We start from the raw sequence: 17217 nt of genomic DNA on the forward strand, positions 1-17217 counted from the left end.
TATTGTTTTAACTTTCATGCTGCTGCCTAGAGAAATACATAAACTTCATGGAAAGAAATATGAAGGCCACTCATATGAAGGAAGAAGAACAACACAAGTAGCAACCTCAGACTGAAAGGAGAACTAAATTATTACTTAAAACTTGAGCAAGCAGATGGCCAGGAGTTCAGTGTGATTATGTAGAAATAGGAAGATGCTTCTATCAGCAGTTGGAAAGGGTATTCAAGTTCACATACATAAACCCAAAGCATACTTAAAACTTGAGTGACATAACACTATACATAAATATCATCAGCTAAACAGAAAAGGACACATACTCGCCACAGAATTCTCAGCACTAGAAACAGTCTGAATCACATCAGGCCTAAATATGGCTAGGTAAACTCTGGTAACTCAGTTCCAAAATGCTTTCTTCTGACAACATTAACTCTTTGTTAAAGAAACACATGATTCAATGTGGTGTAACTTGTAAGAAATTTCTCTTTCCAGAAAACTTCAAAGTGGAACCAGTTCTCTAAGGTTTGCAAGTAAAGTTTCTTTCATTCTAGTTTTGAACAACTTGCAAGGATAATTCAATTATGGGTTCCATAACACTAGTATTAAACATATTTTAATAGCAAATAATAAAAAAGTTTGCATTTCAGCAGCTTTACAGTCCCAATAGAGACAAAATAATCTGAAAGTCTAGCATATCCCCATAATTCAAAGGGAACTGGCATCTAAACAATTTTCCTGCAGGAATCTTTTATTTTGGAATTTGTTTTGTGTTCCATAAACTAGTATTTTCAAATATCAGAACAGCAATAGCTAAAGTACTGAGGAGATGACAAGCAACCATCTATGTGGAAACAGAAAAAAAAGAAGCAAGAACGAGACCAAATGGGAACACTTGATTATAAACAAAAAGAAAACTAACAGCTTGAATATTCCCTCTGTGCCAACAGAAGCACATCAGTTTTTGAGACACTTTACTGCAGGAAGACGAGACAATACAAGTAAACACATTTAACAAAAGACAGCAGAAAAGGCATATGGAGAAAAGTAACTTCTCCATATGAAGTGATTTTGAGACTAAAAGAATCTACTAAGTCTAAAAGCAAACACACATTTAGCTAAACATTTGGCTTTCTACAGTAAATGAAAATGTTGGGTATAAATTTAAGGAGCACAATGCATAAGTGATTGTGAAGCACTTAAACTATAATCTGTGACATCAGAGTGTGAAAAGAAAATGGACTGTGACAGATCTGTTGTCATTATAAATATCAAGTGTATTTTTAGTTTCTAAATGGCTCATGGTGATTCTAAATGTGGAAAAATATTACTGTGGAACTTGTGGGCTTCTTGAACTACTGTTAATTTATTTAGCATAGAAAGTAAAAGCACTGGAGAAGGATTATATAAGGTTTGTCTTTCATTTGCTCTAAAAAAAAAATCACACATGAGAGATTAAAGTCTCATATCCTAAGTTGCTTCATATTTTCAGAATGAACAAAAAAAAGAACAGACCATACTATTATACATCTGCTGGTAACAATAACCAACATATTGAGCATAAATAACAAAGGTTCAGTTTAGTGATCTAAGAACATAATCCAGACAAAATCATAAAGGACAGCAAATGTTGTAATTTGATTAGCCTTAGAGTTTTACAAAGCTAATTTCATAATTAGTCTCAATTTGACATTTAGAAGAATGCTTAAAGCAGTTTGGTTTTGCAACTGCTGCTTCTGGAGTACTTTTTCACGGAGATGTCTGGCCAGCTGCATGTATTTTCTGAAGTATTAATGACTAGAAAATCACAGCCTATGAACAACAAATTTTATAAGGTAAATTTTTAAATCTCAACAAGAATTCTAGTCATACTGGGTTTTAGTTTTAGCTCTTTACTGAAAAGGAGACAAGTCTCAACTAGCCCAAACTGTCATCAAATACCACCTACCAATAAGACACATTTTCCCATGAACAGGGAAGAAGAGAAGAAAGAAAATCCAAAGCGTATTTTACTTTCTTTTTCAGAAGTCTAAGTCAGGAAGCTCAACAGGAAACACACAGGACTGATTACTGTTGCTTAAGTATGTAATCTGGTACACAGCATCAACTCACATTGTAAGAGAAGACATTCAGATCCAAATGCTCTCAGCTACAAGCTGCTCTATTAACAGATAAAGGTAATGTAAATTTTTCATATAGATTTGCATATTCACTGGATTTCGAAAAGAAAAGATTTTGTTTCATTGATAATCAAGTTGTCATTCTCAGCTTCCAGGAATTGCTTTTGATCTGACTGGCTAGTTCCAACCAAACCTGGGAGAAAAAAAAGTATGTTTTGGTTTCAACTCTGCGCAGGAAAGGAAAAAAGGGATGCTGCTACCTAGTACAATGAGGTAAAAGCTTCAGGGACTGTCCAGTCATCAGTACAGCTGCCAGGTCACCTGTCAATCAGCCATAAGTGATCTAAACCTTGTCCTACCTCTTGCTCTGGCATCACTTAAAATAACTAGAATAAACCTGGTCTTACTGCTAAGTTACAAGAACAAAAAAATCAAAAATGGCAATCAGGCATCATACTTCACTTTTTGAGAAACTACTTAAGCTTTACTAATATCCATAAATTAAAAATAAACCAATTTTGCTGTTCTTTGTACTTTACAAACAATAACAAAAAGAAACACAAAAAAACTACAGCAAAAAATTAAGTCAAGCAAAAAATTACAAACCACTTTCACTAGCTTCACTCAGTGGCTAAGATGGTACCATTCAACTAATATGTTTATTATCTTTTTCTCATCTCAAGACATGGATTAAGTTTTCATTTACTACAACTGTTTTAAATTTTACACTGTGGATAGCAACTGCTACTTTTCAAGGAGCATCTATATATTGTCCTGGACTCAGTACAAATTCCTTGTTGTTAGTAATGATCCTATCTTCACAACATCTTCTCACTGAACAGCTCTGCCCCATTTTACAACCTGAAAATAAGAGGTGCAGAGAGGTTAATGAACAACTACCATCAATTTTGGTATAATCAAGGTCAACTTTTTTTCCAAATACCTCACACCATAAAGAGCTACTGTTGCAGCAGCCCTCTTGTTAGAGGGTAGAAATAAGCTGAGACACAGTCTTCTTGTTTATCACAGCATGAAAAGGGTCCTGGTTTATTCCTCTTTACAGCTCAGCCATCCTGACTCCAACTATTCCCTGACTCTGGCTGCAGCAAGCTCCTGCTGTAGGTTTCCCTTGCAGCCTCTCACTGCTGGTTATTTTCTGCTAAACTCTGCCTGCAGGTATTGGTTTGCAGGCTCTGACTGCAGGCTAGACCTGGCTAGACTGTGACTGCAGGTTCCAACAACAGGCTCTGACTGCAGCCCCACACTGACCCCACAGCAGGGATTCCCTCCCCAGGATCATCCTCCCCTCCCCAGCTCACCCACTGCCTTTTATCACACTTATCTTTATGGATACAGCTGTGACTCATCAGGGGTGAGGCTGTGTTGGGTAATTAACACAGCTGTTATTTGTCAGGGGCAAGGTCACCTGTATTCCCTTCTCCTACAAGCTACCTGGGCTTGAAACAGCTCCCCTTGAGTACCATAAAAACTATGACTGCTAGCCACTTTTGCACATGAAACTCAATAACCTGACACCACAAACACATAATTATAAACATATAATTATAAGTTAGAGTTTATAATGCCAACAAAAATAATTGCATTAAAATCCTCTTAACTCTGGCGTAACGTGGTAGCAACAGGGTTTCCACAAACTTAACCCTATTTGAACTCATTCCCCTTTTAGGAAATGGGGGAGAAATGACCACTAAAACATACCCGTGATAAGCAGCTGTTTATGTTTAGTAATGCATTCCAATGATTAATTAGTCCAGTAAGAACACACCCCTTATTTGAAGTCTGAACTTGCTTAATTCAGCTTCCAACCACAGAAGTGTGGTACACCTGTGTCAGCCAAAAACAGCTTTTATCAAATACCCCTTCACCAAGTGGGTGCATATTGACTAACAAAGAAGCCCTTAACATTTCCCTAGCTAAGCTAAACAAAGTAAGCACCTTATGTCTTCTTTACTAAGACTTTGCAACCTTACTAATGTCCTTAGTCCCAAATTTATATTTATTAATATCTAGGTAAGTAAAACACCTGAAATAATGCCACCACTGTTATTTACAGTGAGAATCTCAGATACTCTGTAAGGGAAATGAATGCAACACATGGAACAGCAGACTGATTTTGCAGTAGCTGCCAGCACTTGCAGATGCACAACACATTCCAACACTGGATTCTGCATGTTAACCAGACAGCCTTGGATAGGAATCCATGTTTGCATGAACCCAAATCTCTAGCCCAAGCTCTCCTAGAGTTCTTAATTAATAGGACTTACTAGAGTTTATTTTGCAACATAAATTTTAACAAATCTTTAAAATACTCTAGAACCAACCAATAAGCAATGCTTGCTAAAGATGATAAAGAGTGGTTTTGCATTTAATAAACTGAAAAATCTAATCAACAGTTGCTTTAAAAACATAAAGCTTTCAGTTTGTGTATTCATGGATCATTAAAGATTTTATTCAAAAGGTAAAACATCTCATGGACCAATTCAGAAAGTCAAAGGCTGTAATCAAAGCACAAGTTCCTGCTAAAAATCCCAGAAGTCCTTACTAAAGTGTTCACAGTGAGAAACAATCCCAACATGAGGTACTGAAAATGTCACAAAGCAAACATGTCAGTTTTAACATAATGAAACCTCTAAATGTTAGAGCTTTATATTCTTCTTATGTAGGAAGAATTAGGATCATAGTCTTAGGCTGCTTCATACTGTCCAATTCTTTTGTGCATACCAACACTGCTCTCTGAGTAGGCAGGACAGCAGCCTGAATTTCAGAGGTTCAAATCCAGCTCATCTTCACCATTTCAGTGAAGGTGGAGAGCAGGGCAGGGGCTGTCTAAAGGAGAAGAAAATGGAGAAATAGAGAAAAATAACATCTTCTCATAAAACTTGTCCCTTTTCTCAAAGGACTGTACAATATTTTTTCAAAATATCAGTGTACATGTTTACCCACAATTCTTTCCAGGCTTTATAAACATCACTATAAACATTACTGGCTGCATGGACTGGGATGCTATTTTTTGTACATGAACTTCGAAGGCACTTAGTCAGGGTTTAATCTTCTCCATCAGAAGTCTTTAAAAGTCGTATGACAAAAGGAAATCCATTCCTGTTAAGTTACATCAGCCAGTTCCACACTTCCTATTTCTGATGTGATAGTTTCTGTGACCTCAGGAGTGTCAGAGTGAAAAGGGCCCCGCCAGTCTTACTCACAGTTTTACCATAGCTTCTCTCTTACACTGGAGTGATGAGTAGGTTACCTATACCAGGAAATACTTTAAAGAGTTGAGTTTCAATGATATCTTCTGAAATGACCCTTTGTGGACCACATAATAAACACACACACAAACACACATACACAGTTCACATTTTCTAAAGCACTTTTTAATCTAGGTCTACCCAGTCCTTGCACTGAGTGTCCATGTCTTCCTTTGCATTTTACGGGCAAGTCTACAGACAAGGATTTGCTGAGCTGTTACCCTCCCTTCTGCAGGAATTAGCATACCTTATCAGCTACAAAAGGAACTTACACTGTTACACAGCACAAGCCTTTTTGTGATTCAATTCACTTAAATAAAAGAAACAGAGGCAGAAAAAATCTTCACCTGCCCAGAGTATGCATTAGGCAGAGTGACAATGCAGTACAAAGGAACCATCAGGATAAACCATATTTAATGGCAAGAAAATGTAGGATTTAAGGAAAACAAACAAACAAAAAAAAAGTCACTGAGAGACAGCTGGAGACTCTAGTAATTTCTTATTCAAAGACCCAAATTAACAAAAAATAGAAATAATTTTGAAGAAATTAAAAAAAAAAAAACACGAAAGAAACACATCAAGCAGAACCACTACTGTTCTATTTCCCAACTATATTCCAACTGGTACCTGCTTAAAAATTCCAGCTAGAATCATTGTCTGGCTTCTGTCTTCCTGTCATTTTCCTTCTTCTCTATTCCTTGATACTGTAAGGCAAAAGCTTAGAAAAGGAGGAAGAACTTACTGGTATTGAGAACTCCTCTGCCAAATACTTCAACACTGATGCTCCTCTAGTCAAAAAGTTACTTCTCTCTGCCAGATTGCCCTGGAGTTTTGTATCAAACTCCTTTCTGACAACTGAAGCAACAGAGTCAATTATTATAAGTTTAACTTTCTTCGAAATAATTTCTTCTTCCAAAGACATAATCCTAAAAAAAAAAAAAAAAAGTTACTGATAGCATTATTTACACAATAGAACCATTTTATAACACTGAAATTTTTAAAACAAAGATTCCTTTAATAAGCTTTAAGTCAGTCCCTCTTTTTCCCTCCTCACACACCACCTTCATTAACATCTGCATGTATTAAGGAGATTTGGAAAGGAATCTGAGGCTCAGTGGGCCCAAGGCAGGACCTCTCCACAAGACCTCTAGCTAGCAACAACATGCTGTACAACCCCTGAATGGCAGACAGCAAGTAAAGTGGGCATTGAAACTGTGCCTCACTGTGGTCTTCCAGTACTTCAAGAGGATTTATAAGTAAAAGGGAGAGTGACTTTTCACATGGGCAGATAGTGATAGGACAAGGGGAAGTGGCTTTAAACTAAAAGAAGAGAGATTTGAATAAGAAGTCAGGAAGAAATACTCAGTGGGTAGTGAGGCACTGCCACAGGTGCCCAGAGAAGCTGTGATGCCCCATTCCTGAAAATGTTCAATGCCAAGTTGGATAGGGCCCTGAACAACCTGAGTAAGCAACTGGGTTGCTCCCATCCCTACCTATGATGAGAGGTTTGGAACAAGAAGATCTTTAAGCTCTCTTCCAACTCAAGCCATTTTATGTTTCTTTACTATGCTACTAGCTGTTTTCTGATAAAGCTGTTATTAGAAGAAAAAACTACTCTGATAATAATTCTTCCACGAACATAAAACACACAACATGATGCTAAGATATGACTTAATTAGTTTTCATTGCTACATATGTTCACAAATTAATATAAGGTAACAACACGGCAATGCAACACCGCACTCAGGCTGGTGACTGCTAAACAACTCCTCCCTCCCACTGCTGAAGGCATCCCCATCTTCCTGCAACTGAACTGCTTTGGAGAAACAAACTTCTATTTCATGGAAAATGTAACTTTTATACTATGATCTCTCCACAGTCCAAGAGAATACCTGTCTCATGAACAGGCTTTAAAGCCTTAAAGGCTTACAAAGATCAGATCACATAGAAATTGTCTATCAGAAATTAAGAAGTATCAAGTGGATTAGTCACATGCTATGAAATCAAAAGAGCAATGTCAATCTTTCTGCAGCAGTGTTACTTTGTTGGACACCATGCTGGTATCCACATGAAAAGGTCTCAAATAAATGAATTACTTTTCATAAAACTTCAATACAAAAAAAAAAAATTGTTGTAGACAATCCAGTGAAAGTGGTCTTCTCTTTTCTTAAACTCTGGCAGAGAATACCTCTTCAGTACACAGCAACAGGTCAGCTCTCGGTACACGTGGATGCTACGGGTCATGCAGAGCAGCTTTTCATCTGAGTCAAAATAGGTAAGGAATCTGCTCGCTGCTATCTCAATCAACCTATAAGAAAAAAAAAAACAGAAGGCATAATATTGCAAAAAGAATAATACAAAATAATAAGGAATCAAGTCTTCAGAAAGCAAACACAGCAAAGCCCTGAACCATAAGCAGATACCAACTAAGACTGGAAATCTTTTAAAAAGGAAAAACATACTTTATCAGAGTGAAACAGTGGAATTCAGAACAGTTAGGTTCTCTTTCCAGTAATGCTAAGTCAGTGGTACAAAAGGGAAAGACATCATGAGTCTGTAGGCAAAGAAAAGGCATATGTCTGTAGGCAAAGAAAAGGCATATTTCTAGAAGAAAAGTTTACTTACTAAGTTCTTCAAGTTTTATACCAGAGATTCCACTCAATGCCCAAGCATTTTCCTATTCTAATTATTTTATCTAAATATTAATTTCATTTAAATAAAACTACTCCACAACTCTAACCATCTTCCTTTTCACCTTTATCTTGCAGTGAAATCATAGAGCGGGCTTTGTGTCACCACAGAAATTAAACAAGCTGGTGAGAAACAGAAGGTCCATTAGAAGATCCAATCAACGTGGAAGCAGGACTGCAAAGAACAGAGCCCAGTTCAACTACAAGTACTTATGCAAGCACTACAGGCATGGAAAATCTGCCTGACAAAGTAAAAATCTTTTCACAGATAATCTCGCCTTAAAAGCATGAACAATGTCATTTGGATGGGAGACTTTCACTGAAACAGCTGCTAGTTTACATTACCTATTTATAAAAAGGGCTTATAAAAGCTTAATAAAATATACTTGTTACAACACAGGAAAAAAACCCCAAAAAAGTAAAACCACTGTGTCACAAAGTGACTGAGCTCTGGCTGCCAAGGCATCTACAACGGAACATCCATTCATTCAGACACCACAGCTCCAAACAGCATGGCAAGATGTAACAAAAAGACTGAACGGTTGAAGTGCCTCCTTTACTGACACAACTGAACGTGGGGTTCCATGGCTAAATGCTATCCACTACCCTATTAGCAAATTCATAACCTGTCAAAACCTTGAGTTACAATTGCTCAGCATAACCTTGTTTATTTTGTATATCTGAACTTGACACTGATTATTATCAGAGTAGGTTAAGGAAGTATATCAGATAACAGGTGATAACACCAAAAGAAGTCAGAAGAAGCTGGATATTTATTATTTGTTGTCAAAATATTTTCATATTCACAAATTATGACTTGGAAAAAAACCACACAGATGTAAAACTACACAGTTTTCAATTAAATTATATTTTATACATAAAATCTCTGAGGAAATTAAATAGTATGCACTTTGGACATGCTGACTGCCTATAAATTCCTCAGAAATCACTGGAGAGAAGTTCTACTCCTCTGACCACAAGGCAATTTCACCTAAGTCCTTAAAGAGATGATCCGAGAATTTGACTTTGATACTTGTAGTTACAATCTTCACAGAAAATTTTTTTCACAATGAAGATTTTAAGTTTTGGTAACAAAAAATACTTAATTGTTTATATTTTAAGCAGACATATCCCACCACTTACAGCTTGAGAAGAGTGGCATCTAGTGGATTATACTTGTGGGCACAACTTACTTGTTATCTCTCTTCAAATTTAGGCTCCTTTCATTAAAACACAAAGTTAAAGCAATTTTAGGAAAAACAAAATTGAAATCAGTTTAGAAAGAGAACTCAGGAGATTTTGAGGCAACATCCCGTTCAAAGCAGTGAGAACAAGTTACTTGAGTCTCTATCTATTTCAGAAGCCTTCAAGGATGGAGGCAGCACCACCTCTCTGGGCAAAGCTTTTTCACCACAAAGGCAGTCGGGAATTGTAAAGCTGCTCCATATATCAACCCAGAAAGGAAACTCAGTGTATGCCTGCTGTCTCCCAGCACATAGCCTGTGCCATCTCCTTCAAGCCTCCTCACTGGCAAGGGAAGGCCACTGTTAGATTGCCCCAACGCCTTCTCTCCGCTCAACTGAGCAAGTCCTCAGTCTCTCCACAAATGGCAAATGCTCCAGCTCCCAACCACCTTGGGAAAAGGGGATATGCAACTCCCTGCCCTGAGGGTTCAGCTCCTTAGAGGATGCGACACAGAAAGTATAAAATATAGTCTGTTTGCTGAAATTGTTTATCATTTGCAACTGAGTAATACTAAATATGATTTAATACACAAATATTCTCATCCTTAACAATAATATTATTTTCACCGTGTTCTTTTCTACATCCTACTCTGTTTTCAGCAGTTTCAGTTTTATCTGCATCTGCATTCCTTTTCTTTAGCACTCATTTCTACAAGAAAAGTCTCAACTCACTCTTTAGGTCCTACCTTTTTTTACTATTTACATTTCAGGGACCTGAAATAAAACTTAAGTGGTGTGTAAGGGAGAAGCACTGTACTTTACAGAGCCATTGCTTGAAGCTTTTTTCTTTGACACTAACTTGACAAAAAGCAGGGTTGACTTGACAAAAATCCTACCTTCCCATCCATGGTCATTTGCAATGAATAATCAATGGAAATACATTTACTTTGATACTCCAGATTCATGCCATGCCTATAGCTACTAAATCATCTCAAATATATAAATTATTTCATTGAACCTCTTTCTGCCCATTTTTTGACACAAATAAGGATGAGACTGCTGTATTCCTTGTCCTTTTCCAGACCCTTAACAGCTTTTGAACTTGCTCATTCCAAACAACAGGGACAAAGGAATAGATATCTCAAAAATATCAAAGTCACAAAGTTTAGCAAAACTGGTAACTAAGTAAAATAAATTAGTGTTACATTTAATGAAACACTGCAGGATTATCTCAACAGATAATCAGAGAGTTAACATGGGAAGAGAGGCAACCAACATGTGTAACTCTCAAGCAATCCAGCATAGGGTGTCTCCTGTCCATTCAGCACTCAAACACACTGAATGCACAGCCAAGCCATTTGGGCTGCATGGGCCAAGCAGGAGACATCAGAAGAACCAGAAATGTTACAGAAGTAATACAGTACTACATAGCAGCTAAGGATATAGGAGATGCAAGGTTACTGCAGAAGGGAATCAGAAATGCAGGTCACAAGGCCTCGTTTAACAGAAATAGCATAGAAATCTGAAGGAAAACTGGCAATGTCAGTCCAACTGTTCACTGGAAAAGCTCCATTGCCTTTGTAGTCAAAATGCTGGGCCTTTACATCCTCTAATTAAGTTCCTGGTAACTCCACAAACCAAACTGCAAACCAAGATTTCAGGATTGGTAAGACCATTTAAAAATAGGAGATCGTGCCATCTACCTTGTCATACCAGAACTGGAATCTGCAACCTCATACAAATAAGGAAGGTGAGCAAATTATTTTATTAAATTAATTTCATTGTCTGTGGAATAACTGCATGTACCAGAGGAATGCTTAGTAATTACCTCCAGTATTTAAAACTACGCAATTATTGCTCAGGAAATAATTGAAGGTTCCAAGATAAAAGGTGCTAAGAAGTTGTGTGCATTTTAGAATTTCACATCTTACCTTTCAGCACTGAATGCAGACTCTGTGTCGATGTATATAACAGCCCCACCTAGTCCTCCCATGCTTACAGGCAGCGTAGCCAGAACACTCAACATAATACAAAACTGAGTTTTGCCACAACCTGGTGGGCTAGTTATCTGGAAGGAAAAAAGATTAGCAACATAACATTCATTTCACCATAATTTTACTTTTCTCTAAGTCACATCAGCCAGTGTTCCCCCAATTCTGCTCTTGCAGTTATCAAAGGAGACAACAGCCATGAAAAGACAGAACACAGCCCACAAAGACCAACTTGCAGTTACTCTTGGATCTGTACCTTGCAGACAAATTTATCCCCTGAAGAATAAAAAAGCTTTTCAGACAGACCATTATGCTTATACTTTATTTTTTTGGCATCATTATTACCTTTCAAATTTGAGGTCCCCTACTTTCCCCCTCACCTCACAAGATCTTCCCTAGAGACACCCAGCTCTCTTCCATCTGTCCATGTGCTACCTTCTAAAACAGAGCAGAATTAAAAGATTCCCAGTTGGCATTCACATGTCATCAATGGCTTTTAGAGCTGAAAACTAAGTCCAGAGCTAATGAGCTCAAAGACATAAACATCTCCATATAAACCATCATTACCTTGGTTAAACTAGGTCTCTCCTAGGAATCACAAGGATAATTGCTTATATCCTATAAGGACTGAATGTTCAACATGAACCACATATATATACATAAGACAGATTTTATCTGCCCCAGACACTACACTCTGCACTATGCAGTGTGTGTTTTTTCATTGGTGTTAACTCCCTATTACCATATTTCAACACTAACATCATTCAATGATCCAGACCAGTTCCCTAAGCCTCCACCTGTGCCCACTGAAAGCCCCTGTGGTGAAGCGGCATTCAAAGAGAGCATGCTCAACTTGTATGGAAAGGTTACACTACAGTTTTGAAGAGAAAAACCACCAGGATCCAAAGAACACATTGTTTGATGAGATCACCAGTTTATGAGAGCAATATTTTTCTACTAGAGATGGCAGTCTGCTGTTCTTTATCCACTGCACATCTTCCAGAGATTGTGTCTGAATGCTGGGCTCTGTGTTCAGACAATTGCAAGTTCATTACTACTACAGTGGGTCTTGAAATACAATATCACGTTGTCACAGCTTCTGGGAAGGGAGATGAGGAAATCATAAATACTAGGAGGGACAAAAAACAGCAAAAACAAAGCCAAAGTGACTTATGGCAGTGAAAACAGAGTGATGGGTTCCTTCTTACACTAGTAGCAACAAACTAAAAATGCAAGGTGTAAAAGCAAGCCTCTCCTGGGAAGTTGAACTGGAAAACAAAGCAAGCTGTCTCAAAACTCCTAGTACTGCCAGAACAAAGGCCTAAATACAGAGCTATTGTTTTAACCTTAAAAACAAACTTTACAATAGACAGACACTCAAAATCAGACTGATTTTTGAAACTTCACGCAGAATAGTTTGGTCTCAAGCAGCAACACTCTTTCACCACAAGATATTACAGTATTGCAATGGTTTTGTTTTAAGCAGTAGCAGCATGACTTGAAGCACATAAAATTTGCAGGGAAATGCTGAAGGATTACGCTGAAGGATCACATTAGCTACAGTTAACAGTTGGTTAAAATCCCTTTAATCACCTTTGTCTTTAAACAAGGCCTGAAAGTCAAGCTACATCAATCAATCTACTTGAAGGTTTAATGCCAGAGCAGAAGTAAATGATTATTGTTTAGAAGCATACACTGCATTTGGTGAATTACAGATCAGGAACCAGTCATATTTATGCAATCTGTTCCCCAGCCAGCATACTTAAATTACAAACTATCATTTCACCAATATCTGCTACAATTTCATATGAACCCAAAGCATACATAAAAAGTGCAGAGGCAATACACATTCCTTAGATTGTGATAGTCAATGAATCTCACCAGTTGCTTCTTGTTAAAAGGAAGATTTGAAATGAATGAGGGGAGGGCATCAATCCAGTTTATTAAATTAAAATGTTCGGACAACTGTGAGGATGGTTCATAAAGACATTTGTAGTTTCAGCCTTGCCTGGGAGGTGCACTGGAACCAACACTCACTTCAGTGGCTGACGCAGAAGCTAATTCAGCAGAGATGCTACAAAAATGTCCAAGGATATGAGCTTCATTTCAGAGAAAATGAGGTAACCTTGCAGTACAAGGAAGCAAGCCAATGAAGCAAGAAAGCAATTCTGTCCCGAAAAACAACAATACTTCATGTTTAATCTGCATTCCTTTAAAGGGCCTTAAAACAGGCTTTAAAATAATCCACAGTGAACAATTTTACAAAACAACAACATTTTATTGTAGTTGCCACTGGTTCAGCAAGTGTTTAGAACAACAGAACCCTACTTGAAATTCCTCTAATAAATTTAAGTTGAATGTCTGCAAAAAATTTGTTGGGTTTGTTTTACTCTAAATTTGCCCTGAAAAAAAATCACCCAGAGAAAAATATGAAGACTGCAACAGTTTTTAAAAGTACATTTTATTAAGCAGAGATAAATTGTTTTTCAATAAGTTATATACTATTTTCTCTGGCGCATCTGTAGGGTTTGGATGAAATCACAAGGAGCTATTTCTTCATCTACCAGAAGATTAAACTCCTCAATATTCAAAAAAGGAACTATTTTAATTTTTCCTCATAAAACTTGGCCAAAAGCTCTGACCACAGAATTTCAGCTATGATTTAGCCTCCAATTTAAAACCTAACAGTGGCTTGGAAAAAAAATGGTCTGAGACAGTGTAATGCAAATCAAATCTTTCTGGTGCTCAAAAAGCAAGATTTGGCTGTAGAAGATGCCACTACAAGTCTCAATCCTTCTGATCAGGTACTCAAGTTCCAAGTTTCCTGCCACCCTCACTGCTGGGTAGAGTAACAGAAAGACAATGAATTAGCCCTACCAATCAGGAGGTAAATGATGCTTTTGAGAAGAACTTCTCTCAGACTCAAAATATCTAATTCAAAAATGTCAAAACACAATCTACTTGTCCGCTATGCTCCAGTGAATTGTAAAAAAGGCAAATTAAAATTGTTAAATCCTAAAATCATTCATATCCAAAAAATAGACCTGAAAGTGTTCACAAGCTGCAGTAGAGCATAAAAGCAGCAGAACCACAGCATCAAACAACCAGCAGCCACAAATTGATAGATTTCTACTAATTTCATCTCACCATCCTGATGAACACTTAAAATGCTGCCAAGTTTTCAAACTACTTCAGATCCCAAGACTCTTGCAAAAATGCTTTTTAAAATCCCTGGAACCAGGCTTCGAAAGGAAAGAAAATCAGTTTCTGTATAGTTAATGGTTATCTGCCTTTTCATTTACTGAAAAACCCCTAATAGGTGCCCTAATTGCTTTCCACACTTCGTACCTAAAAGGGAAATAAAAAGCAATACACTATTCTGTTTTTTCTTGGAAATATCTAATCTTCTGAGTTATTCATCACATTTCTGGATCCTACCTAGTTACCTCTATATTATTTTTGACTAAATAGTTATATATCAGTCATCAACCGAGCCCAGGGTGCAGGTGGAAGGTCACAGTGCTTGCAGTTCTGGTCCCATCCACCACATGTCTTGTACAGATGTCAACATCTCCCTCCTTTGGTGAGATCTCCCATTGTGGAGAACTGCACCAGGCAGGTCTTCTCATTTTACACCAAAATATCTTAGAATACAAAAATATTCAGATTCAAAAGCTTTTTTTCAGAAGAAAACACAAAAGTGCAAAACTACCTTTCCTGGTGCTGTGCTTTTCATTTATATTCAGACAAAAGTTTGGCCTGTCTTTCAATATATTCATTTTCCCCCAACTAACTTTAAATGCAATGACACATAGGGACTATGACTATTCTTAAAATACAGTTTATTAACAGTTACTCATATTTTCTTATAGTTAAAGGCTAAATATTCTAAGAAAACACTGGGAAGGCATATTAAAATTGAGTATTGTGATAATTAACCAGGCTGAGAAGTGTACAAAATATATAGCTCTGGAAAATCAAGCCCTTACATTAACTTTCTGAAGAATATTACTTTATATCATCTGAGCAAAATCGTGTTTGACATCCATACTTTGAGATCAACTGCTTGCAGAGATTACTTTTATTTAAAATTTGAAACAAAACAAAACCAACATAATATTTAAAGGTCAGCTAAATTCCCCTAAAACTCCCAGCATGTTAACCAGTGCTTTTCCCCAGATCTTCCCCTGGAGCAATGCCAAGAACATGGCAATCAGCAGGCCTGAATTCTATTACTGCTCTAGAGCCATTCTACCTGCTCTTCAGGCAAGAAAACATCAGAGAGGCTGCACTGATTGCTGAATGACAGCTCCATTTAGGATTAGAACAAAGACAAATATTTATGACACTGTTATCAGCAGCCTTGTAAATTAACCATGAGGCTCCTAGGACCCAAAAAGGGTCACATCCACTTGTTTTTTTCAGCACAAAAAAAAATTCATATTCAATATTCCAAATATTTGGTCATCACTCCTGAGCCAGTCACAAGCTCAAGGGCAAATCATCCTATCACAGAAAAGACACATCTCTATCCTACTTCTTCCTCCTGCCTCTGCATTTCAATTGAAGAAACACAATTCAGAAGCTGAAGCAATGTAAGCAGTGAAGAGCCACGTGAACAGAACAGCCATTCTCTGACTCCAGCGAGGAATGCTTAGTGGACCACACAGAACTCCTGGAAAGCTAGACTGCAGCTGCAAGCAAGAATCATTTCTTTTCAAACATGGACTCTGCTACTTCATCAGTTGACTACATGAACCATAATCCATAAGAAAAGACAAAGCCCAGCCACTGCTTTGCTGATAAAAAAAGTATTTATAGGAAGCAAAAGCTCATCTCCTGCAGAAGGCACTATGCTCAACAGCAGCACAGTTACAATCTCAGGACCACACATATCACTACTACATATACTTCCTGCTATACAGGGACAGCTCTTCTTCAAAGAAACAGAATTTAGCAAGTTGTTTCTCTCAGAATTTAAAGACTTGCAATATTCACCTTAAGTTCTTCTGATCTAAATTTCTTATAGTAAATTGGCAACAAGGCTAGGCCTAGACATGGAGAAAATATTAATTCTGACAGATCAATTTAAGTTCGTGGATGCATTCTTAAACATTTTTATGGAACCTGCATGGTGTATATTCCATTGTCTACAAAAAGAAATAATCTTTAAAAACTAATAGCCCTCATTACATAAGAGATCCTCCAGCAGAAACTGTTTCATCTCAACTCAGTGTTGCTTGAACTCCAATACGTTTTAACTCACTGTTAGATTTGATAAGTCATTCTATCAGAGATCGAAATCAATCTAGTTTGATTATAGGGTGCAAAAAAATGTATATTTTCTTCACAGTAAGATTTTCACAGTTTCTCTGACAATTTGCCACAGTAGACAAAGAAAAGCATTTGGCAAGAACTGTTCTCATGCAAACATTCTTGTGCATTCTGTGTTTGAAGCACCTGACACAAGACAGCCCAACCTATCTGTGACTTTTGATTTCTAGGTAGAATGCTCAACTAAGTAAAATATATTAAACAAGTTACCTCTGTGAGGGATCCACAAGGCACTCCACCATTGAGGACTCTATCCAAACTATGAAGAGTGGTGGATAAAAAGGCTGAAGAAGGATTGACAGACTTCCTTAGTTTCATTTCATAAGCCTACAAAAGGAGGGGAAAATAACACAAGAAAACAAGCAAATCAGAAAATGCTTTTTTAATGGAAATAGGAAAATTGTATTTGCTTTCAACAACCTGGTATGACTTAACACTCCACAATGAGAGAAGTATTGTTATATTCAGCTATAGTCTGAATATAACCCATCATCACCCTTCCTTGTATTAATATTCCATTTATAGCTCACAGAGCAAATTTAAGTCTTTTTCCTCTCCCTCACCACAATATTAAATAATAAGCCTTTAATCATGATGTGACAAAAGTTGTCTCTGCTCCTATTCAACAAGGTTTG

At 37.2% G+C, this 17217-nt stretch overlaps 1 protein-coding gene across 8 annotated transcripts in view; it reads right to left on the reverse strand.

Moving 5' to 3' along the window:
* Positions 1-17217, reverse strand: part of RAD51B (RAD51 paralog B) — a 431141-nt gene that overhangs the window by 370201 nt on the left and 43723 nt on the right. For all 8 annotated transcript variants that reach the window (XR_010080554.1, XR_010080553.1, XM_063398750.1 and 5 more), the window contains 4 exons: positions 16793-16909; positions 11189-11325; positions 7572-7691; positions 6126-6309 (listed from right to left, as the gene is read on the reverse strand). Coding sequence is in view for 6 of the 8 variants with exons in the window: in XM_063398750.1 (XP_063254820.1) it covers positions 6126-6309; positions 7572-7691; positions 11189-11325; positions 16793-16909 (558 nt within the window). In the remaining 2 variants the exon portion in view is untranslated. The remainder of the gene's footprint in view (positions 1-6125; positions 6310-7571; positions 7692-11188; positions 11326-16792; positions 16910-17217) is intronic.

Source organism: Prinia subflava, chromosome 5 (genome assembly GCF_021018805.1).
Source record: "Prinia subflava isolate CZ2003 ecotype Zambia chromosome 5, Cam_Psub_1.2, whole genome shotgun sequence".
NCBI lineage: Eukaryota > Metazoa > Chordata > Aves > Passeriformes > Cisticolidae > Prinia > Prinia subflava.